Source organism: Myotis brandtii, unplaced genomic scaffold (genome assembly GCF_000412655.1).
Source record: "Myotis brandtii unplaced genomic scaffold, ASM41265v1 scaffold190, whole genome shotgun sequence".
Taxonomy (NCBI): domain Eukaryota; kingdom Metazoa; phylum Chordata; class Mammalia; order Chiroptera; family Vespertilionidae; genus Myotis; species Myotis brandtii.
The window spans coordinates 3916642-3942016 of NW_005357076.1; the positions used below are offsets into that span (position 1 = coordinate 3916642).

General features: G+C 36.1%; 1 protein-coding gene across 1 annotated transcript in view; it reads right to left on the bottom strand.

Moving 5' to 3' along the window:
- The window catches only part of ADK (adenosine kinase), a 470150-nt gene that overhangs the window by 240912 nt on the left and 203863 nt on the right, over window positions 1-25375 (bottom strand). The window contains exons 5-6 of the mRNA XM_005864654.2: window positions 13155-13327; window positions 9784-9892 (exon numbers count right to left, since the gene is read on the bottom strand). Coding sequence (XP_005864716.1) covers window positions 9784-9892; window positions 13155-13327 — 282 coding nt within the window. The remainder of the gene's footprint in view (window positions 1-9783; window positions 9893-13154; window positions 13328-25375) is intronic.

The window sequence follows — 25375 nt, forward strand, 5'->3', positions numbered from 1 at the left end:
GCAGGGGAGCAGTTAGGTGTCAATCAGGCTGGCAGGGGAGCAGTTAGGGGTAATCAGGCTGGCAGGCAGAAGCGGTTAGGGGCAGTCAGGCAGGCAGGCAGTAGAGCGGTTGGGAGCCAGCTGCCCCGGATTGTCTGACTGCCGGTTTAGGCCCAATTCCACAGGGATCGGGCCTAAACTGGCAGTCGGACATCCCCTGAGGGGTCCCAGAGTGGAGAGGGTGCAGGCTGGGCTGAGGGACACCACCCCCAGTGCACAAATTTTGTGCACTGGGCCTCTAGTATATCCTATCTAATAATAGACAAACATGGTAATTAACCGTACCTCCGACATGCTTCCCATTGGCTCCCCAGTGGGGACCCCCACCCTGAAGGGTGTGTGAGCAGCTGCAAACAGCCATCATCCCCTCATCCAGGCTGGCCAGGCACCCCAGTGGGGACCCCCACCCTGAAGGGTGTGTGAGCAGCTGCAAACAGCCATCATCCCCTCATCCAGGCTGGCCAGGCACCCCAGTGGGGACCCCCACCCTGAAGGGTGTGTGAGCAGCTGCAAACAGCCATCATCCCCTCATCCAGGCTGGCCAGGCACCCCAGTGGGGACCCCCACCCTGAAGGGTGTGTGAGCAGCTGCAAACAGCCATCATCCCCTCATCCAGGCTGGCCAGGCACCCCAGTGGGGACCCCCACCCTGAAGGGTGTGTGACCAGCTGCAAACAGCCATCATCCCCTCATCCAGGCTGGCCAGGCACCCCAGTGGGGACCCCCACCCTGAAGGGTGTGTGACCAGCTGCAAACAGCCATCATCCCCTCATCCAGGCTGGCCAGGCACCCCAGTGGGGACCCCCACCCTGAAGGGTGTGTGACCAGCTGCAAACAGCCATCATCCCCTCATCCAGGCTGGCCAGGCACCCAAGCGGGACCCCCACCCTGATCCGGGACACCCTTCAGGGCAAACCAGCCGGCCCCCACCCGTGCACCACGCCTCTGTCCTATATAGTAAAAGGGTAATATGCAAACTGACCCTAACAGCAGAAAGACTGGGAATGACTGGTCACTATGACACACACTGACCACCAGGGGGCAGACGCTCAATGCAGGAGCTGCCCTCTGGTGGTCAGGGCGCTCTCACATGGGAGGAGCTCTGCTCAGCCACAAGCCAGGCTGATGGCTGCCAGTACAGCGGTGGTGGTGGGAGCCTCTCCTGCCTCCTCAGCAGCGCTAAGGATGTCCGACTGCAGTTTAGGCCTGCTCCCCGCTGGCAAGTGGACATCCCCCTAGGGCTGCTGGGCTGCCAGAGGGATGTCTGATTGCCATCTTAGGCCCAATCCTCCGGGGAGAGGGCCTAAGCCAGCAGGTGGTCATCCCCTGAGGGGTCCCAGACTGCGAAAGGGCACAGGCCGGGCTGAGGGACCCCCCTCCCTCCCCGAGTGCACAAATTTTTGTGCACCGGGTCTCTAGTATATATATAAAAGGCTAAGCGACTGGCCGACCAGCTGATAGGTATAATGCGCACTGACCACCAGGGGGCAGACACTCAACGCAGGAGCTGCTGAGCAACAGCAATTTTGCAGAGTGCCCTCTCCCACTCTGGGACCCCTCAGGGGATGTTGCAGAGCCAGTTTCAGCCTGATCCCTGGTAGCCAGGCTGAGGGACCCTACCTGCTGGAGGGACCCTGCTCACTCCGCAGACGCCCTGTGAGCCACGGTGAGCCCCAGGTGTGGCCGGCTGGAGAGGGACTGCAGGAGGTTGGCTCCAGAGTGTGTTGGCCCATCTCACCCAGTTCTGCCCTGCTGGCCACCTTCTAATTAATTTCCTTTGAATGTGCAGGAATCCGTGCACCGGGCCACTAGTATTCATTATAATAGCACAATTTTAAAGGATGACGTAACAAGGGCTTTTTCTATGGTCTAATAAGGTTTAAGGCAATGAGGTTATATAATTGTCTATATGTTAATAAGATTCCTTCAACTGAAAAAAAATTTGGGAGGGAAGATAGTAAATCTCAAATATATATAGTCATTGCTATCTTTCATTTCCTTTTATAGTATTCCAAATTTCTAATAGGTTAACATTCTAAGACAAATTCATTCACTTTCACTATAAGCCTTTAAAATCTTTTCATGACAAAGGTAAAAATGCCAGATGACACATTTTAGCATAATCAAAAGAATCTTTCATAATTTCTAATAAAGTTTTATGTAAGCATATATTTTTTTCCTTTTTAGATATATTTTTAGTAATTTCAGAGAGGAAGGGAGAGGGAGAGAGATAGAAACATCAATGATAAGAGAGAATCATTGATTGGCTGCCTCCTGTATGCCCTCTACTGGGGGTTGAGCCTGCAACGCAGGCATGTGCCCTGACTGGGAATCAAACTGTGACCTCCTGGTTCACAGGTAAATGCTCAACAACTGAGTCACACCAGCCAGGTGCATATCTTAATCCTCACCCTAGGATATGTTTATTGATTTGAGAGAGAGAGAGGGGGGGGGGGGGAGGGAAGGGGGAAGGAGGGAGAGAGGGAGAGAGGGAGAGAGAGGGAGAGAGAGAGAGAGAGATCCATCAGTTGCTTCCCATACCCCCCCTGACTGGGATTGAACCCACAACCTAGGTATGTGCCCTGACCAGGAATCTAACTCGCAACCTTTTTAATGTACAGGATGATGCTCCAAAAAAAGTAAGCAACCCAGCTGGGCTGTAAGCATATCTTTTTGTAAATATTGTGAAATGGTAAACAAATCCAAAAAAATAGCAATTGTATATTTCATGATACAATTTGTTATTCAACATTTTACCTTTTTAACATGTAAAATTTCAAATATATGATTTTTTAGATTAGATTTCTTACAGTTTATCATGTTACTTCATTTTAAGTACTTTAGTTATTACTTTCAGATTACTGATAAAGATACTGAAACTGAGTCTAAGTAACAGTTCTAATAAAAATTATTATTCATGGTGTCAATAAGAATTTTAGTAGAAAACCCAACCAGAGCAAAGAGATAGAGAACCCAAAAATTATTACTGATTACTACTTGTCTTTTATAAACAAATACTCCTTTTTTTCCAAGTATGAATTCTATTCCTTTCCTCTAAAGTTTTATACTTCTCCAAATTATAATTCCTGCACCTGCCTGTAATCATACCTTTCTTGATCCCAGAGGCAAACATTAGTAACACTTGAAAACCATACCCTCACAAAAACTATATTCCCCAAAATGGTAAGATTCTAGGCTGAGGAGAGATAAAACCAAGATGGAGTTACAACATAAATATAGACAGAGAAAAAGGAGATCTATAATAAACCATGGGAACTGAAAAAAAAATCACAGAAAGAAGGAAGCAAGCATAGGTACCAAAGGAAAATTCAAACTCCAAGTCCCATATTCTCAGATAATTATTGACAAACTATAATTCACTATTCTTTCATTTATGGTCAAAAGAAAGCTGGACTGGCTATATTAATACCCGTGTTTCACACAGAGTACATTTTGGGACAAAATCTATTACCAGGAATAAATAAATGGTAATGGGCCAAATAATCAATCCTACACTTTTATGCACTTAACAGAGTTTCAAAACACAAGAAGAAAAGTCTGATAGAACTGTGAAAGGAATATACAAATTTATAATGTATAGGAGAAAGTTCTCCATGTTTAGAAAATAAACAACACACTTCAAAGAAGAAAGCAAACAGGAAGTAGAAAGTATTACAAGCTGAATGAAAATGAAATGTCAAAATTTGTGGGAGGCAGCCAAATCAATGCTTAGAGAAAAATCTATGTAGCAGTAGAAGTCTATAGTAAAAATGAAAAGTCTCAAATCAAGGAATTTCATTTTCTTTTACCTTTTTATTGAATTTACTGGGGTGACATTGGTTAATAAAATTATAAAGGTTTCAGGTGTGTAGTAATTAATTTTTCAATGAATAAGAAAGGACACAAATGCAGCTGACTTAGTTTATGTAAAATAAGTCACAAGGTACTGAAAGCTTTTGTTAAACCTATTTCTTAAATATCTGATTAATCTCCAATGTTTAAAATTCTCCCTATAATAAGCCTAAACTTGCAAGCTAATTTGTGCTTTACAGTGTAGTTGAAACTTGTAAGGAAACTTTTTCTCATAAAAAAAAGAATTATTAGAAATAATGCATAGATTTCTATGCAAAATTCTATTGATATTATGGTATATCTTTTTCCACCCTTTTACTTAAAACCTACTAATATTTTTATTTTAACATGTATTTATTTTTAACATGTATGTATTTATTTTACTATAACTTATTTGTGTTTATTTGTGTGCATGTCTCATAGGCAACATATTGTTGGATCTTATTATTTTGTACAATGTTACAAAGTCAACCTTTAAGTTGGGATGTCAGAATGACTGTCATTAATAAATCAACAAACAGCAAGTGTTGGCAAAGGTGTGGAGAAAAGGGAATACTCATGCACTCTTTGTGGGAATGCAGATTGGTATAGCCACTGTGGGAAGCAGTATGGAGTTACCTCAAAAATTAAATATGGAAGTGCTTTATGACCTAGCAATTCCACTTCTTGAAATATATCCTAAGAAACCTAAAACACTAATTTGAAAGAATATATGTGCCCCTATGTTCACTGCAATTATTTACAATAGCCACGATTTAGAAACAGCCCAAGTGCCCATCAGTAGATGAGTGGATAAAAAAGCTGTGGTACATTTACAAAAGGAAAACTACTCAGTGGTAAAAAAGGAGACCTTACTTTTTTCAATAAAATTCACATAGCAGGGGGTGGGGGAGACAAAGGAAGAAGAAGATGAAAAGAGGAGCAAAGGAAATCCAAAATAAGCAGAAAAGAGGATTAATAAAGAAAAAAAATCAACCTGGACTTAGATTTCCCATAAAACATGCTAGAAGACAATAAAGCAATGTCTACAGAGTATTTTGTTTCACAAAATATTACACCAAATATGTCATCTATATATATAAACGGCTAAGTGTCCATCTGTCCGACCAGTAGCTATGACGCACACTGACCAACAGGGGGCAGACGCTCAATGCAGGAGCTGCCATGACACGCACTGGCCATTTAAAAATAAACATCACCACGGATCTGGCGCCGACAAACCAACACTCGGCTTCTCCCAAGTGGGACACAGGCCCCACCACCAGCCCAGAGCCACACCCCACCAAATCGCAGCCAATGCTGCCAAGACCCCATGGCATAAAATACGGCCCAGAGCCAGATCAGCCCATAAATGGTGGCTGTGGGTGCCGGGTAATGATGTCGCATAGCAACTCCCGGCTTCCTCTCCCTAGCCATGACTAGCCTCCTTGTAGTTTCTTCAGCCCAGGAACCTGACTTGCTTTATAGCCAGGTGGAAACATTTTACATTTTAACCAAATGTCTGTGAAACGTTTTCCTGTGCCTCATCTCATTTGATCCTCACAGAAGTCCTGGAGGAGGTAGATAGGAGACTTGGTGGAATCCTATTTTCTTTTCATTAGACAGAAAACGGAGATTTAGAACACTTAGAAACTTGACCCAACTGAAAAGAAGTAAGAAATGGTGGAACTTGAAAATGACTTCAGGTTTTTTCATGCGCAGAATATAGTCAAACACTGCTACAGTTAAATATTTTACCCTTTGTTCTCCCTACATGATCTACAATAATAATCTGATTCGTGTGGATATTTACTTCTGTGTTGTGGACAATTACCTGAAAGAGAAGTTGGGGTGCTTCACTGGGTTGGAAAAAGTTTAGGTAAATCAGAAAGCAGGTTTAATTAAGCAAATTTATTCTATAGATATAAAAGGCTAAGTTGACTCGCACATGCGCGATACATATAAAGCTCTAGCTGGTGCCAATTGCACATGTGTGTTTCAATCTGTCATTGTCGATTGTGAATTTGGTTGACATTTCTATTATAGAGAAAGGGCAAATAGCGATATTAAAATATTTCTTCTAATATTTCTTCTAATATTTCTTCCTTTCAATGTGCATGAATCCATGTACCAGGACACTAGTTCCTATATAAAAGCAACAAAAAGTAAATAAAAACTCAGGAACACAGGAGCTCTGAGTCCTTCCTTGGGGAAAAATGATGATAAAATGCAGCTAATTGAGGGTAATAAAAATAAACAATAAAGAAATGGGGGTAATTAGTTGGAAAGCATTTAACTCATTTAAATGTAGAATTGAGGCTGTAACAATTATGGTTATAGAACAGAATGCAAGTGTTTAAAAACTGAAAATGCAAAAATAAAATTATAACTACTCCAAATCAAGAGGAGGCTGAAACACAGTGCTAATTTTCATATGTTTGTTTAAGATTTTTATTGTTTTTTAGAAAGAGAGGAAGGGAGAGGGAAGGGAGAGAGAGAAACATGAAACATCGAGGTGAGAATGAAACATGAATCAGCTACCTCCTGCACACCCCCTACCACGGATTGAAAATCACATGCCCTGACTGAGAATCAAACCAGCAACCTTTCAATGCACAACTAACTTAGCCACACCAACCAGGGCTAATTTTCTTATTTTTCATAGCACATAAATATTGCCTTAACAAGAAAATACAAAGTTTAGAAAAATTAATGTCTCTAATTTCCTATCTTGTTCATAAAACTTTCCTAAATATCATAGTCTTAGGGGGCTATAAGAAATATTTCTTGGAAGAGAAGATTTTATATATATATATATATACGCCAATCTGCTGCTCAGATGAAGAGAATCTTGAGATTTATATTTTTAAAAATGTAATTAGCTATCACATAACTAGTAATCCTTAATCACCAACTAACAAGGAATTTGGTTTAAACATGAAAAAAACTGAGTTTACATGCCATAAATAGTGTACTTGTTATAAAGGTAAAAAAAAAAAAAAAAAAGATGCCAACACTTTATTTTAAACCAAAAAAGAATGTTGAATGGAGCACATTCCATTTGTTTTTTTTTTAAATCAGGCAAGTTTTTGATGTGAACTCTGCATTTTAGCTTCACTACATCATGTGACAAAGAAAATGATTAAGGTTTTGAATTATCTTAATGCTCACTACTAATTTTTGGAATAGTGGGAAGAAGAAGAATTGTTGAATATGTAGATCTGGTTTATCCTATATAATAAAACCCTAACATGCAAATCGACCCAACGGCAGAACAACCGGCTGCTATGTAGGAGCTGCTTCCTGGTGGTCAGGTGCTCCCACAAGGGGAGCGCTGCTCAGCCAGAAGCCGGCTCTCACGGCTGGCGAGCTCAGCTGCAGTGGCAGGAGCCTCTCTCGCCTCCACTGCAGGTGGGCGGTAAGGAGTGAGGGGTCCTGTACTGCAAGAGTCCCAGATTGCAAGAGGGATGTCTGACTGATGGCAGGCAGACATCCCCTGAGGGTCTCAGACTGCAAGAGGGCGCAGGCCTGGCTGAGGGACACCCGAGGTAAAATGCATGTGCTCTTATTGGCTCCAATAAATATTGGAAAAAAGATTTGTCTAAATAGTGTGATATGAAAAGTATCTACTTGCATGAGTGCACGAATTTTGTGCACCAGGCCTCTAGTTTTATATAATGCAGACAGATGTTTTAATTTTGGAAACTTGTTGAATAGGCATATTGAGTTGCTTCCTTAGATCAAGAACTTTTTGTAATTAAAGGGCTCCCAGAAATGTAACTTGTTAAAACCTCAGGAGTTTAAAATGATGATGTGAGAAGACTGCTGATTCTATGGAACTTAAAAGTAGGAAGGAGTCCATCTATTTGATTAAGTACAGCTACACCTACTCAATTTAAAATTTTGTTTTGAAAATAGGCTAAGAAAAGACTAAACTGGATGCTCTGTGCTCAACGGGAATTAAAGATTTAAAAGAACTGCAGAATGTCTACATGAAAATAATATTACATTTCAGAAGATATTCCACAGATATTAAAAAATAAAAATTATGCTCTTAGTTGTTAGCAAAATAAATATTTGTTGAACGTCCACCAACAGTGACAGCATCCCAGGTATTTAATATATGTTTACTATTTTCAGAAGTATTTTAAAATAGCCAAACTCTGAGAAATTTATACATTTACCTGGCAATGTAAAAGAGCATTCTTTTTATGAAATTGTTGAAATAGAAGCTAAAGGCTAACAGCTATCATCAGAGATATCAACCAGAATCCATTCTGATATTTGTTTCTGGCTAATACACTACACATGTTTCAAGAATAATTCTATTTTCTTTATTAACTTGTCCAAAACTAATGACTCCATACTTTATACAAAATAGCACTTGTATAAATAGTTAATACTCGTACAAAAATTTCATTCACCCTAAGTTAGCTTGATGCATTATAGTAGTACATAATTGCTGAAACTATGAGTTGTTTGCAAGTTAGGTCCATGCTGCTATAAAAATTCCCCATTCACTCAAACTTGGCAATATGGCTTACATGTGCATAACTGTTAAAACATGAGTTGTTTCCAAGTTAGTTCATGATCTGGGGTCCAATTACTATACATTTAAATAGAGACAATTGTAACTGACAGTTAAAATACTTTTCCATCATAATATATTGTCATATATCATAGTCAATATAAATAATATAACATAATTAATGTCACAATTTAAATCATGTACTCTTTGAAAATCAGACTTTCAAATGTAAGGTGGTTTGAAATACTTAATAAATCTCCCTAAAAACCTTCACTACAAAAATATGCTACCAAGACATTAACAAAAAAAAGAGAACATTTTGCAAAATAAAATTAAACAGAAGATGATTAACAGAGAAAATTTTTTAGTTTTGAAATGTTTTTTTCATATACTGGCAGAAGAGGTAAAATGTCTTTCCTCTAAATAATCCTCTCAATGTAAGCATTTATTTGACATTTATCAAGGGGTAGGGTTTGCTATACACTGGAATCAATAACAACCTTGTAAAGCCTACAGCAGTGCACATAAACATGCTGTAGGAGACATTAACACTAGACTGAAAGAAATAATTATATTTTCAATAAGCACGTTCCTATTAGATAATCAATTTTTTACACGTGTTACCAGCAGTTTCACAGATCAGGTAGTGAGTGGCAGAGGCTGTTATATCAAAATCATATATGCTTATGAGGTACTTTTAATTTTTCAAAGGTATCTACTTATTTTTGGTCAGCCACATTTAACTCAGATTATATAAAAACAAAATATTCGTGGGGTGATTTATTCAGGAGGATTTTTATATCAGTCTTATCTTAGAAATAAATTCTTAACCAATTACTTTCATGTCAGAAGACTTAATAATTCTAATTACATGCTGCCCTTATTCCCAGATTTAAGAGATTTGTCACAATCAATATTTCTGAAATATTAAATTAAAAGGTATCATGGTAATTACTATGGAATAAATAGCAATTAGGATTTTTTAGGTAAATAAGCTCAAACTGTTTGCAGTGAATATTTAGAATACTAATATTTCTCCATACAATGCATGCATTATTCAGAAGTAGCCTAAAAATATAAAATGTAAATTCACAGAATTACTTCAAAAGACCTTAAGAAACAGATTTTACAGGAATTTGATACTTGGTTAAGAAATATCTATGTATAATGTATCCCAAAAGAGGTAGACTTGAAGGTAAATAATACAAATTATGTTACCATAGAATGATCATATTACTATTCTGCATGTTAAATAGTGAACATATGCTTTGAGAGGGGTAATTTGCAGGATAAGTAAAAGACAATTATTTAAAACTTTACATCAGCTAACAACTATAATTTATAGTGTAAACATGTACCGGAAATTTGAATTAGGTAAATACTTACTGCTATATAATAAACTCTTGCCTTTTCTACTAACATCCAATTTTTCTCCATATCAAGATGTTTTTCTTTTTTATAACAATTGGCAGCAGCAAGATTAGCTACAAGGGACCTAAAACAACAACAAAAAGCAAAGTAAGTTTTTTTGCCCCAGATAAACAACTTATTCCTTTTATTGCAAACTTGTCATATACTTCTATACAGTCAATTAACAATATTTTTTGCAACTTATGTTTTATATTTTATTTCTTCAAAACTGTTGTATATTGATTTTAAGAAATGTAAATAAAATGAATTTTGTTTTGAGAACTCCTGAGACTTCTATGTTGCCTGTGAGATAAACAGAGATATTAATCCTTGTTCTAAATACCACCTGGTATTTTGAGAAACTGGCATTTAAGTTTCTTTTTAATATTTAAATGCTAAGATTATCTACTGTCTACATTTTAATAGTTCAAAATGCAGTTACGAAATAAAGCTATAATGCCATCATGCATAAAAAATATTCAAATAAAAACTTTAGTTTTTAAGTATCAATACACTATACATTTCTTCTTTAACCTAATGCTTTAAAAGCCAAGTATGGGATTAATTTTACAAAATACATATAAAGACTATATTTACTATGTGAAATTAATTTGCCAAGCATTAAATGTTAACGACTGGAATAAATTTAGTTTCTACAGTTGAAACCTCCCTGCCCTGGTCCAGTTTTGCAGTAGAAAAATCTAAGCAGGATACTACATTTAAAATCTTGCTACAAGTGCCTCATAGAGCTTTTTATTATTGCTCAACAATTAAACTTAATAATTATTTACATTACATATGAAATTAATAAAAATATTTTTCCTCCTCAGAATTTAGAAAATAACTTGACAGTTTTTCACTTTTTTATTTGTTAATTTTTAAATATATATATATATATATTTAATTGACTTCAGAAAGGAAGGGTGAGGATGAGAGAGACAGAAACATCAGTGATGAGAATCATTGATTAGCTGCTTCTTGCAAGTCCCTACTGGGGATAGAACCCAAAACCCAGGCATGTGCCCTGACAGGGAATCAAACTGTGACCTCCTGGTTCATAGGTTGATGCTCAACCAATGAGCCACACCAGCCTGGCATTTTTCCACTTTTGTAATCAATAGTAGTTACGGTACAAAAATCCTCACAAATGAAATATCATCTCATTACTTAAGATTGTGGTAATATGATTGGTTCCTCTTGTTAAGAAAAAAGTAAATCAATTCTCTTCCAAAACATATTTCTGTTCATATGCCAATTGACTACTGAGAATATTTGTTTATGTTCAATTAGGTGAATGAAAATAAGAGTAATATGCATCAATATATTTATATGCAAATAACTATATTACAAAATCAGAATAATTAGTCCTGATTTATACAGAATATTTAAGTAATCATGACTTTAGCAAAATTTAGACAAAAATGGTTACTAAATAAAAGCAAACACTTGTGGTATCAATTACTAAACTCTATTTTGATAATAAAACTACTCTTTGATAGGAAACTACTCAGTTTATCCAAAAGAAAAATACAAGTATTCTTACTATCCAAATGTGTTTGGTTCAGAATTTGGAGAATGAGAACTTGGATTAAGAAAATTATTGCATTATCTAAACTCTTTGATTCCTGCGTTTTGGATAGTGGTACTGAGAGTTACCACCCCTATCTAAAACAATTTATCCAAATATGTTAGGTTCCACAATTTGGATAATGAATTAGATAGGGAGGGTTTCCCTCAGTTTCAAATTTCCAAAATTATCTGCACAATACTAAGCACCATAACCATAATATTAGTATATAAATCAAGCTGTTAACATCTGGGAAGCCTAATATTATCATACTGCTCTTTAGTATACAAAAATAATTTCTCAATTTTTCTCTAGCTTGAGTGGTAACAGAGGCAAAACTTGACCCATTTCTGTCTTTGCACCTGCATATTAATTTTGGTTTTAGAAAAACTAAAAAACGAAAAGGTTTAAATAAGTATATTTCAAATATGTTTGAACAATAGTGGTTTACTCATTGAAACCTTAAAATCATAACTTTTTAAAAAATATATTTTATTGATTTTCTACAGAGAGGAAGGGAGAGGGACAGAGAGCTAGAAATATCGATGAGAGAGAAACATCGATAAGCTGCCTCCAGCACACTCCCCACTGGGGATGAACCCGCAACCAAGGTACATGCCCTTTACCAGAATCGAACCTGGGACCCTTCAGTCCACAGGCCGATGCTCTATCCACTGAACCAAACCAGTCAGGGCAAAATCATAACTTTTTTACACATAAAAAAATATAGTTATAAGAAAGGTTTGGAAGATTTTGGCACTCTATTTTTGAAAGTTATATTTTATTTATTTAATGATTACTGCCATAATAGTGTCAGATTCTTAACATACATTTTCTGGAGGTCAAAGAGTGAGCAAAAATAAAAGGAACTAAAAAAGGGGAAATGAACAAGGGGAAGAGAGAGAAGGGAAGAAATAAAGGAAGAAAAAGAGGCAAATAAAAAGGGTGGGAGAGGAAGAGAGACAAGAGATGGAAGAGAACAGACTAAATACTTCTAGCTATAAGGAACATAAAATATCCAATGGATCACTATTTAAAAAAGATCAGCTTTGGTGATTCTAAGAATATAACAGGTAGAAAAGTTATTTTATTTCTCCCTTGCTGATGAGTAATATGGTAACAATATTGTCAGCGATGTATGAATGTACTGAAAGAAAACCTCCATGTAGTTGCAAAAGATACAAATACAACCAATGCATGGGAGGCCCTGAAGGATATATTCAAAGGTCACTTATAGAAGAATTTTTAATAAGTAAAATTGTATAGAAATGCAATGGGTTGTTTCTTGAGTGGTACATTACCCATGACTAAAGTTGTTTAATATGGATGAATGACTATTTGCCAGAAATGCTTTAGATGACCTAATTCATATGAGACTGGATATAACATAGTATTGTATATGTTAAAAATACATATGAATATGTACATGTATCCAAACTCAGGATATGGTGAAAAGAACATTTCTTTCTAATCCCAGTTTAGCAAAATGCTTGCTATAAGACATTGAATAAAATGTTTTCCTTCTCTGATCCTAATTATAAGGAGTAGATGCTAGATTAGATAATCTCAAAAATTTCATTCCACTATATCACATGAAGACAACAGCAGGTTCAACAAGGGCAATTTTTAAAAAAAAGAAAAAATGATATAAGGAAGAGTTTATTAAACATTAAAAGCAATTATAAACGAGAGATCTAAATTCCAAAATTAGATTGGAATTCAGGTTTTACCAGTATTGAAATAGCCAGTTAGTATAAGCTTCCCTGGGAATTACACTGACCTGTTGCCACCAGTGATGCATGCAGCACAAGTTCCTGTTGGCTGCTCATTCTGCTCATAGTAATGAGCATCCACATGCGCTTCGGCAGTTTTTCTCTTCAGGATCTCCCCAAATTTATCTGTCCCAATGCAACCAAAAAATGTTGCTGCTTTGTGTGGCTTCTGAATCATCCACTGAAAAACAGGAACATAAATAATTTTAATGTGTCAGAAAATGGTACACCATAGTTCAGTATTCTGTTGTAGATAGTGGCATAAAAGAGATACCTTATTAGAAACTGTGGCTGTTATGAATGGAATTCCAATCCTGTACTACCATTTATGATAACAAATTTGATATAACAATCACATAAAACCTTATTATACTACTTTTGGGGAGAGAAATAGAGCACAATGGTTAAAAACTCAGAATCTAAAGTCAAATAGACCTTAGGGCAATGCTGGCTTGATACAGACAAATAATAGCAATTCCCAATAGAAGTAGTATAGCAATATCATTAAAAGCCCAGCATCTACTAGGTGTACCAGTTCATAATGCGGATTTTTTTAATAGATAGAGTTACACATATGTTGATATATAAGTGATTTGATATGTATGCTATTTTGTTGTATTGACAGCAAGCTTCAAAACTTCATATGTCAAATTTGCTGAAGGTGTTAACATCATAGATATTTTTACTCTTAAAAATGTCGAATTTCATGCCATAAAAAAGAGCATTTGCGGGAAGTTTTAATTCATTGCTTTATTTTAAAGAAAAAGTTATCGTATACTTCTGGAAGTTTATGGTAAACATGCTCCATCTCAAGATACTTGTGAACGCTGGTTTAAATGCTTTAAAAGTGATGATTTCGATGTGAAAGACAAAGAACGTCCAGGTCAACCGAAAAAGTTTGAAGACCAACAATTACAAGCATTATTGGATGAAGATGCCTGTCAAACTCAAAAACAATGTGCAGAAAGATTAAACGTTGTTCAGCAAACCATTTCGGATCATTTAAAAGCAATGGAAAAGATTTTAAAGGAAGGAAAATGGGTGCCACATCAAATGAACGGAAGACAAATGAAAAACCGAAAAGTCATCAGTAAAATGTTGCTTCAACGGCAGGAAAAAAAGTCTTTTTTGCATCCAATTGTGACTGGCGATGAAAAGTGGATTCATTTTGAGAATCCCAAATGCACAAAATCATGGGTTGATCCAGGTCAACCACCAACATCTTTGCAAGGCCAAATCACTTCAGAAAGAAGACACTGCTCTGCGTTTGGTCATTAATACTGATCGCTACCGACAACAAATAATCAATCTGAACCACGCTTCGATCGTGAACCGACCAGAATGTGCCAGAAGACACGCAAAGTAATTTTGCTTCATGATGACACACCATCACTTCAAAACCAGTTAAAGACACGTTAAAAGATCTTGCCTGGAAAGTATTAACCACCCACTATATTCACCAGACCTTGCTCCTTCAGATTATCACTTGTTCTGATCAATGGCACATGCACTTTCTGAGGCAGCACTTCAAAATGTACGAAGACGTGGAAAATTGGGTCTCTGAATGGTGTGCCCCAAAACAAGAAAAGTTCTATTGGGACGGTATCCACAAATTACCTGAAAGATGGGGGAAATGTGTAGCTAGCGATGGACATTACTTTGAATAAAGCACTTTTGATGTTTCTCTTTAAATTATCGTGTTTTCTTTGATTACAAAATCCGCATTATTAACCGGTACACCTAGTATATTGAGACAGTCTGGATTCAAATCTTGCCTCTGCCACTTACTAGCTGTACGAGTAAGAATGTCACTTAGGCATTTCTATGCCTCATTTTCCTCATCTGTAAATTTAAAAATATATATAAATACACCTCATAAAGTTGTTGATAATTAAATACTTTAAACCAGACATACGAAAAGTATAGACATAACAGCCAAGAATATGTCTTGTTCTACACATTACTTTTGTTCATGTAGAAAGCCTAAATACTCTGGCTATTTTTGATATGTAGGACACTGACAAAATGTGAGACTTTTACTCTTGATCAGTGATTTCTACTCAAAAGTTAGTCAATTTAAAATAAGAGTTTAGTACGCCAAAGCAGACACATAAAAGAAGTAGAAGCCATGCTCATGGCTTCAAAGCACTTAATAACCTTGCTGAGAAAGTAAGGATGTTTTCAAGAAAGTTGAAAGATTAAAAAATCTTTTTTGAAAGTTTATAAATTAATCTGCGAATAGTTCTGTTAAAATTTTAGTACATGTCTAACATTACCTCCAACACAATATGTTACCAACACCTAAGCAATCTGTTTTTGACCATTCTGACATCCAATCAATAAACACTTAATGCATGTCTACTAGAGGAAAATGACAGTGACCATAATACAAAGACACAGCCACATTTTCAAATTCTCCAGGAGAGATGCAATCTTGTTCAAAGCTTCTTGTTATGTTCCTTCTTTTAGCCAAAATAAATTGCCCAACCTCTCTTTGTTTAGGTATGTATAGTACATCTTTAAATACCCATCTTTAACTTCTACCCTAGCCCTGAGGGAGTAAGAAGGTCCAGAATTACTCTTGTGTTGTGTATACTTAAAAAACAAAACTAAAAGGAAACAACTATAGAATTTTCAGACACTGGACAGGGCAGGACTATGATTCTGACAGAAAACAAGGTGAGCCCTGACATCATGCAGGCTATCTGCCAGGAGGCAATTTCCAGACTACAGTGCCAGGAGGAAGAAACCAAACGGAGCCTGGCATTCTCACTGAAATGAGGGACCAGAGATAAAGTGAAAAAGAGTCTCAGAGAGGAATGAGCTGCAATCCATATAAAGTAGCTCTTGAGGCTTTGGCAGGACACCAATCTGTGTGTGTTTAAGGAAATCATAAGAATCTACATAAATTTTCTAGGATTAAAAAGTGACTTTATCGAAGTCTCAGTATTCAAGATCACTGTACACAAATTTAATGTAATTCTATATACTATCAAGGAATAGTTGAAAATTAAAATTAGGAAAACAATGTCATTTACAATAGCATCAAAAATTGAAACATAAAGGGACCAATTTAAGAAAACATGTATAAGACCTATACACAGAACACTACCAAAACAAAAACAAAAACAAAAAACAAAACAACAAAAAAAACAAAAACAAAAAACACCCACCACCAACTATATAAAGGGATACTATGTGCGTGAATTAGAAAACTCAATAGTCTTAAGATAGCAATTCTCCCCAAATTTATTCATAGATTCACTGCAACACTAATCAAAATCTCAACAGGATTTCTGAAGATACCAAAAAGCTGATTCTATACTCAACAGTAAAAGAAAAAGGAACTAGAATAGCTAAAGGTTAGGGGGTGTGTCAGTGTTCTGGAAACCAACAGTGATAAATCCCAATTTCTTCAAATATAATGTTGATAATACAACCTATGATCTTGGGAGCATGTTTTAAGAATTAGAAATAGACTAACAAGAAATGTACTTTAGATCAGTAAATGATACCTATTATTATAATTGGGTCACTTTCATACAGAGAATGAAAGGGTTCTCACTACACTGTAAGTAACTACACCTAACTTAATGAATAAGAAAACTACAGCCATAATTGATTACTTTAAATAAATACATGAAATTAGTTGAATTCAATTTTAAAAGCAATAGTAAAGGCAGAATACCACCAGGAAACACTCAGGAGGGCAATTAAATATAAGCGAAGGGAGATCAGAAAAGGCATCCAGAGATGGGTGACATTATCAACTAGTCTCTGAAAGATGGGTGTACCTTTCAAAAATGGCTGTGAACTGGAAGTAGAGGCACGGCACAGAGCACATGCCTCCTCTCCTGTTGGGAATTTCATCATGGTGTTCTTAAGGTAAAATAAATTCTGTTTAGTAAGTAGCTAGTTCCAAACAATCTAGTATTTATTTCCTAATAATTGAGAGCCTATTGCGCACTGTAAAATTCTCAAAACTTGGAATCAGACTGGTCAGCACCACTCTCATTTGCTGTGTCACAATGATTTTTGTGTAGTACTTGTTTTGTTGTATTTTTAATCACAGAAGCTACCCAAACCCCAGTTTTCCAAAGTATCTGATACCACCAAGAGGAAAGTAGCAATGCAATGTTAAAACAGAAATATCTGCAGTTAGTGGTTCAAATGTTGAACCTAATAGATGTCACATGTTTTCCTAGAAATTTTGAAATGACCTGCAGACTCAATGTGGATTTGCTAAAGCACCCAAGGGGTCTTAGCACACAGTTGAGGAATACTAGTAAAAGAGTATAATGTTAACAAAAAAAAACAATGAAAAGAGAAATAAAGGACTATTCGGAGTATAATGACAGAGCACAATGTGGGAGGGAACAGACTAATGTGAAAAGTAGATCTAGGCCAGATCACTAAATGACACTTTAAGAAATTAGGGAGCATTCTGTATGTAGAAGGGCACAAATGAGGATTTTGAGTAAAGGAGTCAGATGATGAGAGATGAGGCCTCATTAAGAAAGCAGGAAGAGGCCTGGCTGGTTTGTTCAGTGGATAGAACGTTGGCCTGCAGACTAAAGGGTCCAGGGTTCGATTCTGGTCACGGGAACATGCCTGAGGTGCAGGCTCGTTTCCCAGTAGGGGGCATGCAGGAGGCAGCCAATCAATGATTCTCTCTCATCATTGTTTCTATCTCTCCCTCTCCCTCTCTGAAATCAATAAGAATATATTAAAAAGAAAGGAAGGAAGGCAGGCAGGCAGGAAGAAAATTTATAATTGAAATTAAATGGAGCTAAATAAATATCATATTAAGCTTCACATCAAGAGTCTTTAACCACATATGGAAAGATTTCTATTAATATTAACTTCATCTGCCAGATGAATTTCCTCTTTGTCACCTAAATGGAATATTTAGAACAATATAATTGACAATGATGCTCAAGCGACAGTCACTTCTAAAGCAATGGTATATACTTTAATTCAATTCATAATAGAATGCTGAAGAATGGTACCTAGATACTAAAATAATAGCAAGATAAGCCAAACGTAAGAAATTTTATATCAGAAATCCAATGAGGCGTTTCAGAAAAACTGGAGCACAACTGAAAGAGATTAAATGTCAAAACTGGGTAATAACAGCAACAAACAGATTGCAAAGGGTGGTGAGGAAATCGTAAGTGAAGTAGTTGGTTAGGAAAATAGCATCTATCACATAGCTTAAAGGATTGGTTCTTTCAGAGGATTGCTGTGCTCCCAAGTGAGACGGTGAAACACAAAGATTTTTATAAATATTATTAAGAATCCATTCTCCCTCAATAACTAGTATGCTATGCTCCTTTCCTGCCAAAACTGCTCCATTTCCCCTGTTGGCAAACATACTATTAATAAAAATTGGTTCCCAAGGTTCCTACTATTATACCAACAATGGTTCTTTTGTTATTTTTATTGTTAAATACCTGTTCACATCTAGTTTTCAGAAAAGATTTTGGGAATTTTGGTCTAGTAGGGGGGAAAGAAAGATAAACTTTAGACTAGGACACAGATAGTTCATCTTGTCCTGTGATAGTAAATTACATAGTCTATTAGAGATTATATTTCTTGTAGAATTATTGTAAGAATTGAGTAAGATAATGTATACAAAGTGTCTGTTAAAGAGTACTGATGATGATGATAATATCAGGGCACTAAAATATAAAGTACGTTTTAGTCTAATCTCATTAAACTCAATGCATAAATATTTTCTGATCATCTACCATTTGTTGAACATTATTGTAGTAAAAAATAGATAGCTGCGGACTGAAAGGTCCCCGGTTCGATTCCGGTCAAGGGCATGTACCTGGGTTGAGGGCACATCCCCAGTAGGGGGTGTGCAGGAGGCAGCTGATCGATGTTTCTCTCTCATCGATGTTTCTAACTCTCTATCCCTCTCCCTTCCTCTCTATAAAAAAAATCAATGAAATATATTAAAAACATAAAATTTTAAAAAATAGACAGAGCAGCATTTCTCTATCTCTTTTGTAGGCTTCTTTTCTTCTCCTGATCCCTTAGTGTTCTATAGGCCTGGATCCAAGGATTACCTGCTCTTCTCATTCTACATAATTTTTCTGGATCTGATCTAATCTATTCCCAGGGCGTGTGATATATATATCAGCACATGAGAGTAGCACATATGTTAGACTTTGGGGAGTGGCCAAAGAAATTTCCTAAGGAATATATGTGAAACTGTGGCCATGCTGAAACTTGTAGAAACTAAGGGACCTGGTAGATCTTGTGTGAGATAGTTAATTTTCAGAGGAAGAAGGATGACAAAGAGGCTCATAAGCAAAAAATGAGGCTATTGGAATTAGAGAACTGAAAGTAAATTCAGTATTCCACACAGGATTTTGGTACCTTACAAATGCAATGAATGAAGATGAATAAGAAAAGTGTCAAAATGCTATAATCTCTTCCTTAAATCTGTATTCTAAAGATAGAGTATTTTCTAAAACACACAATAAATGCTTACTGAATATATGTCACTTGGAGATATTAATAATATAACCAATGACCCAGGTTAAAGTTTTAGTATAGAACCTGGCATAAAGTTGGCACAGAATATATTTTAACTATTGTTATAATTACCACTAATGCAATTATTATGTGGGTACCAAAAACACTATTTTATTGTTATTTCTAAGGCAAACTGTTAAATATTTAGAATACTAAGGAGTTTGAATTTTATCTTCTAAGAAGATTTGTAGTCTGCATGAGACCCATGGGCCGATATCAGGTCAAGGCATGTGTGGGCGGAAGCGGGGGAATCCATGAATTCCCTGGAATTATAAGGAAACTCTGATGTACTTTTCTGAGAAGAGGATTCAATAGATTTCACCAGATTCCTAAAAGGGACTAAGGCACCCACACCAAAGGTGAAAAGGCATATACAGGGAGAACACGAATATAGCCAGGGAGGAAGCCTTTTTCCTTTTAAGCAGAAGATTAACAGGTTATATAGGATTGCACCGAATGAACCAATAAAACCATTTAAACTAAAGGTATTTATCCAAATTTAAAAATGCTGTGTAAGTTATGTTTTTAAAATGCAACAACTTATATTATCTGAAATTGTTACGCAATTAGTTTCTTAGCTATCTACAATAAGTAGCCTAGATATATTTCCAAAGGTCTCCAAAACTAGATGATAAAAATTAGCATAGCACCCAAATATGCTTTAGGTTTTTATTCAATCCGACTTTCACCAGAAGCCTTTAAGCAACATGATTTCTATCAAAAATGGATAGTATACATTCTTCTTCTATTTCTTCTTCTATGTTCTCCCAAGATTTAAAAAAAACCATGCCTACTTTAACTTTTAGTTTCTTGCTATGCACAAAAAAAGAGTCTTTCTTTTAGGCTGGAATACAAAGAGTTTTCTTAAGGAGAAATCTGATCTTATTTTTAAAAGAAAACAACCTTCTAGAAAATGTTTTTAGAAATAGAGTTCAATAGATACCATTCTCACATTATTTGAAACAGTTAAATTGCCTTACAGAGTGAAATGCTGTAATATATAAAGGAATATACTAATGGGCATCAGGACACACTATTCCAAATTATAGCACAATGGCTAAAAAAATAACTGAGGAAATGCAGAAGCAGGAAGGTACTCTGACCTCCCCTTTACTTCTCCCTTGAAGCAGCTCATAAAAATCCTCGTGTGGGAAGTACTCCCCCCGCACCCCTATACCTGGAGGAAGAGAATATCTTCATCCCACAAAGGGACATGAGAATCCTAACAAAAGTTCACCCAGTTTTACTCTATGTGCCTCATCCGCTGACCTATCATGTTTCTACAAGACTTCCCACTCTTCATCAAACCTAGCATAAAAAATACTCAAGTCAAATTGTTTCTTTGAGTCTTCATTTCTTTATGAAGGCTCCTGTGTTGCACAAAACTTACATTAAACAAATGTGTATGCTTTGTCAGTTTAATTTTCAGAGATACTAAGAGGGTCGAGGAAAACTTTCCTTTCCTATACCCTCAAGCAACTTCAACTTACTGGTAGCAATGGCTGCCCTTGTTTAGAGGACATATGATTAATCCACATATTTATCACAATTTCAAAATCACTTCTAAAATTATTTTATCATTTTTCCATTATACTCCAGACATTTCCCCCTGACAACTTGAGAAAAAAATTGTACTAAAACTAAATATAAAAAAAGGTTCAGTGAAGTTAACACTATAATTAGCTGAAGATGAGTTAGAAACAACAATATAATTAGGAGCTAAATTAGCAAGTACTTACTATAATTTGGGCATTATGCTAGTCCTTTACTTACTATGTTATCCCAGTTAATCTGAACTACCAAACATGAGATAAATACTCACTACTCCAATTTCACAGGTAAGGAAAGTAAGTCAGTGGCAGAGCTCAACTCTGTATGGTTTTATAAAGTAAATTCTCAATCATTACTCCAGATAGGAGGAAAGAAAGGGAAATAAAGAAAACCATATTGGAAGGAGTATCATCAAATATGACTGTGTGGTCATGTATAAGTAACTTTGTTTCTCTAGCTACCATTGTCCTTAATTGTAAAAGTCAAGAAATTATGATGATTTTGTAAGAGATCCATCAGTTCAAGCTATAAAAAAAAACCCCAGAATATAAAATAAGAAAAAAATCACCATATAAGTTATTGTGGCCAAATAAAACTGGGACATAGAGGTGAAGATAGTAAGAAAGTGGGTCTTCAGAAGTAAGAATGTCACTCAGCTGCATTCGCCCAGAAATTCTACAAAATCTACAAAGAAGCGTGCTTATTAAATACAAAAGAACAAGAGAAAATTGGAAAAAAAAATCCTTCTCCTTTACTGTTTTTAGCATATGTGTTATAAAAAGCAAAATCCCTTAAAGGCAGTAAACATCTGCCCATAGACACATATTAGAAGCAACATCAAAAATATAAGGCAAAGGTCAAGTCAAAGTTTATTGACAATGATAAACTATGACAGCGTCTATTAAATTAGCCCTTCCTTCAAGGTGTATGTGATCAAAGCAGCAAAGATATTTTCACTCAGTCACATAACAAGCTATTTGTTGAGATTGAAACATCTGGTCAATATCTCCTAACACTGCAATTTCATGCACAGTTAGCATTAGGGCACATTTCTTCTCCTCTTCTTACAGGGTCCATAAGGGTGGCACATATGGCTCATCATTTCATTGAAAAAAGGATTCAATTCAAGGCATTACATACAATCGTCTGTGCTTTATGATGTTTTAAGTCTACCTGCCATCATTTTCCATCATCATTGCTCACTGCTGTTCTTTTCTACTATAAAAGCCTGCAAATATGACAGAACACTTAAAGCTTAACAGCCTTCCTCCACTCGAGTTAGAAAGCATTTACTAGTAAGGCAAAGGAATCTATAAAATGGCAGGTCGTTTTCTATTGCCCCAAACTCCCAATATATTAAACTATTTACCATTTTATTTACCATTTAAGCAAAGATCTAGTACAGATTAGAAAACTAATGTTTATTATCAAATCAAACACTTAACTTTTTATATGACAGATCTATGAAAGTATATTCTTTTGGTATAATTGTAGTTATAATAAGTGACTTGAAAAATTTATAATAAAAACATTTAAAAATTAATTTTAACAGGGGTTTTCAGAATTCTTTTAATTTGACAAAGAACAATTTTATACTAAGAAAATAGGGATGCTACAAAAATATTATCATCTGATGAAAAATTTCCACTTAAAATCCATGCATCAGTTGTCATGGTAACAGGACCCTTTCTTAAACACTTACTGTGGTAAACCTGAACTCACAACATAGATTTCTCTTTTTTCCCCCTTTCTTCCTTTAGGGTAATAGCTTTAAGAGAAAAGCAGAGTGTGGATAGAGGACATCTTTAAAGCTACTGTTTCACATTTCTTTGATACATTTCCATGACAGGTAGCATAACTATATGAATATAGGTTATCTGCTAAAAATAAGAATTTACCTAGATGTTAATAGCTGAATGGATTTCAATGAGGAAATATTCTTCTGGTGATAAAGAATCACTTATGGCCATCTTACAATAAGCAATATGCAATGACTGATTAAGGAAGGAGAATATAAGAATAATTAGATTTAACTGAAATCTAAGTAAGATGTAATGTCCAGCTCTGCTACTGTAGCATATAACGTAAATATTTTGTTTATTAATTTAGTCAGTCAATCCAATCTAAATGTATTTAATGAGTAGTTCTATGGACCAGAAAACATGCTAACACTGAAACACAGTCTTGAACAAGTCACACATGGTGTCTATCTAATGGAGATTCCAAACAAAACAAAATATAAAGCAAACAAAACAGAAACATGAAACAGAGAAATAAAATAATTGTAAGAAGCACTATGAAGAAAAAAAACAAATGGCTGAGGACAATGGGGAGTGAAGAGGTGCAAGGACAGAGTCTACTTTGAATAGGCCTAAGGATATTTAACAAACAAAAATATTCAAATGAGCTAATCACACAAAGAACGAGCTTGGGGTTGGAGAAAAAAAGAAAGAAGAGCCAAGTGCAAAGATTCTAAGAGGGTTGGCATATTTAAAAAATGTGAAAATCAGTGTGGCTACGGCATGGTGAGGAAGATGGAGAGTAGCTAAGTAAGTCTGTAAAAATATGCTGGTCCCAGATCATGCATACCTTGTTGGGTATGGTAAGAAGAGTAACTTTTACTCAGGGTGCAACAGGATGCCACTGCAGGGTTTTAAACAAGAAAGTGAAATTACTGAATTTAAATAAGGATCACTTTTGTTACTATACATAAAGGTATGTTTATCCTGTATAATAAAGAAGAAGCAATAAGGAGATACGTTGGGAAAATATTATTCATCCCACACACATCCAGTCCTTTGAAAAAGCTATTAGCTCTGAAGGGTAACAAAATGTACCACCCCAAACGTGCCCCTTCGGCATGTGGATTAGTTTAAGCGGAAGGCAATCAAGACCCAGGCAAATCAAGAAAAACTTTTACCTTTCCCTACCACCTAGAAGAATTCAGATAGGGGGCCTGACTCAGGAAGGGAACTATTATCAGAGATAGCTATTATCTGAATGACCTATCTACATGGCTGGGCAAGTATCTAATTACCAAACATCTGTACTTCTTATTGTCTTGTGAATTACCCACCTCCTCTTTAAGTCCCCAGACCCCTATCCGACCCCTATCCCATTCCTTAGCTCAGGATGGCACAAAGCCTCAACTGCCTGATTTGCCTTTGGGTCTCATATTTTTATAGGGTTCCTATACATGTGGAATTAAAAATTTGTTTTTCTTCTGTTAATCTAGCTTGTTATTTTTATTTTTTTGACCATTTAATTATTAGACCAGCCAAAGAACCTAGAAGGGTAGAAGAAAAAAAAATTTCTTGTCCAGTAGCTCTATCCTAAAATTATTTCCAGATTTTAACCTTTTTTGCATCCACTTTTCAGTAATTCCACTACTACCACCCATTCAACTTATCAAGACTTCTTGCCTGGACTGTTGCAATCATTTCCTAATCTCCTTACTTCCATCCTTGGCATTTTCCTTTAAAATGCAAGTCAGTGAGCTTATCATCCCCTTACTCAAAACCCTCAATGCTCTCCACATCACTCAGTAAAAAGCAAAAATCCTTATGAGGTCTATGAAACCCTACAGAAACAAGCCACTCTTCTTTACCTCCTATTGCCTCTCTCACCTCATTTCCTGTTGTTCTTCGTATTCTGCTCCAAGCAGACTTAACTCCTTGCAAAATTTTGAAACATGCCAAGCCTGTGCTCTGTTAGGAAATGCTGACATCTCTACTATACTAGACTTCCCCTTAAACCCTATGGCTCTTCCTTCATCTTGAAAGCCTTTACTTAAATCTTATTTTCTCAACAAAACTGTTCCACACACCCTATGTAATACTGTAAAGAAAATGCTCCTTTTGTTCCAACATTGCCAATACCACAACAAAACTTCTACTTTTTACTCCCTTTCTTTAACACCTTCTAATTTGTTTACATACCACATTCATTATATTTCTCCCTCCCACTAAAATATGAGCTCCATGAAAGCAGGGATTTTCATGTTTTACTCATCAATGCATCCCCAGCACTTGACCTCCTATAGTAGATAACAGTATGTATTTAATGAATTGCATCTTATTAATATATCAATACATCCCATAGACCTCATAAGTGAGATCAACAGATACCAAAA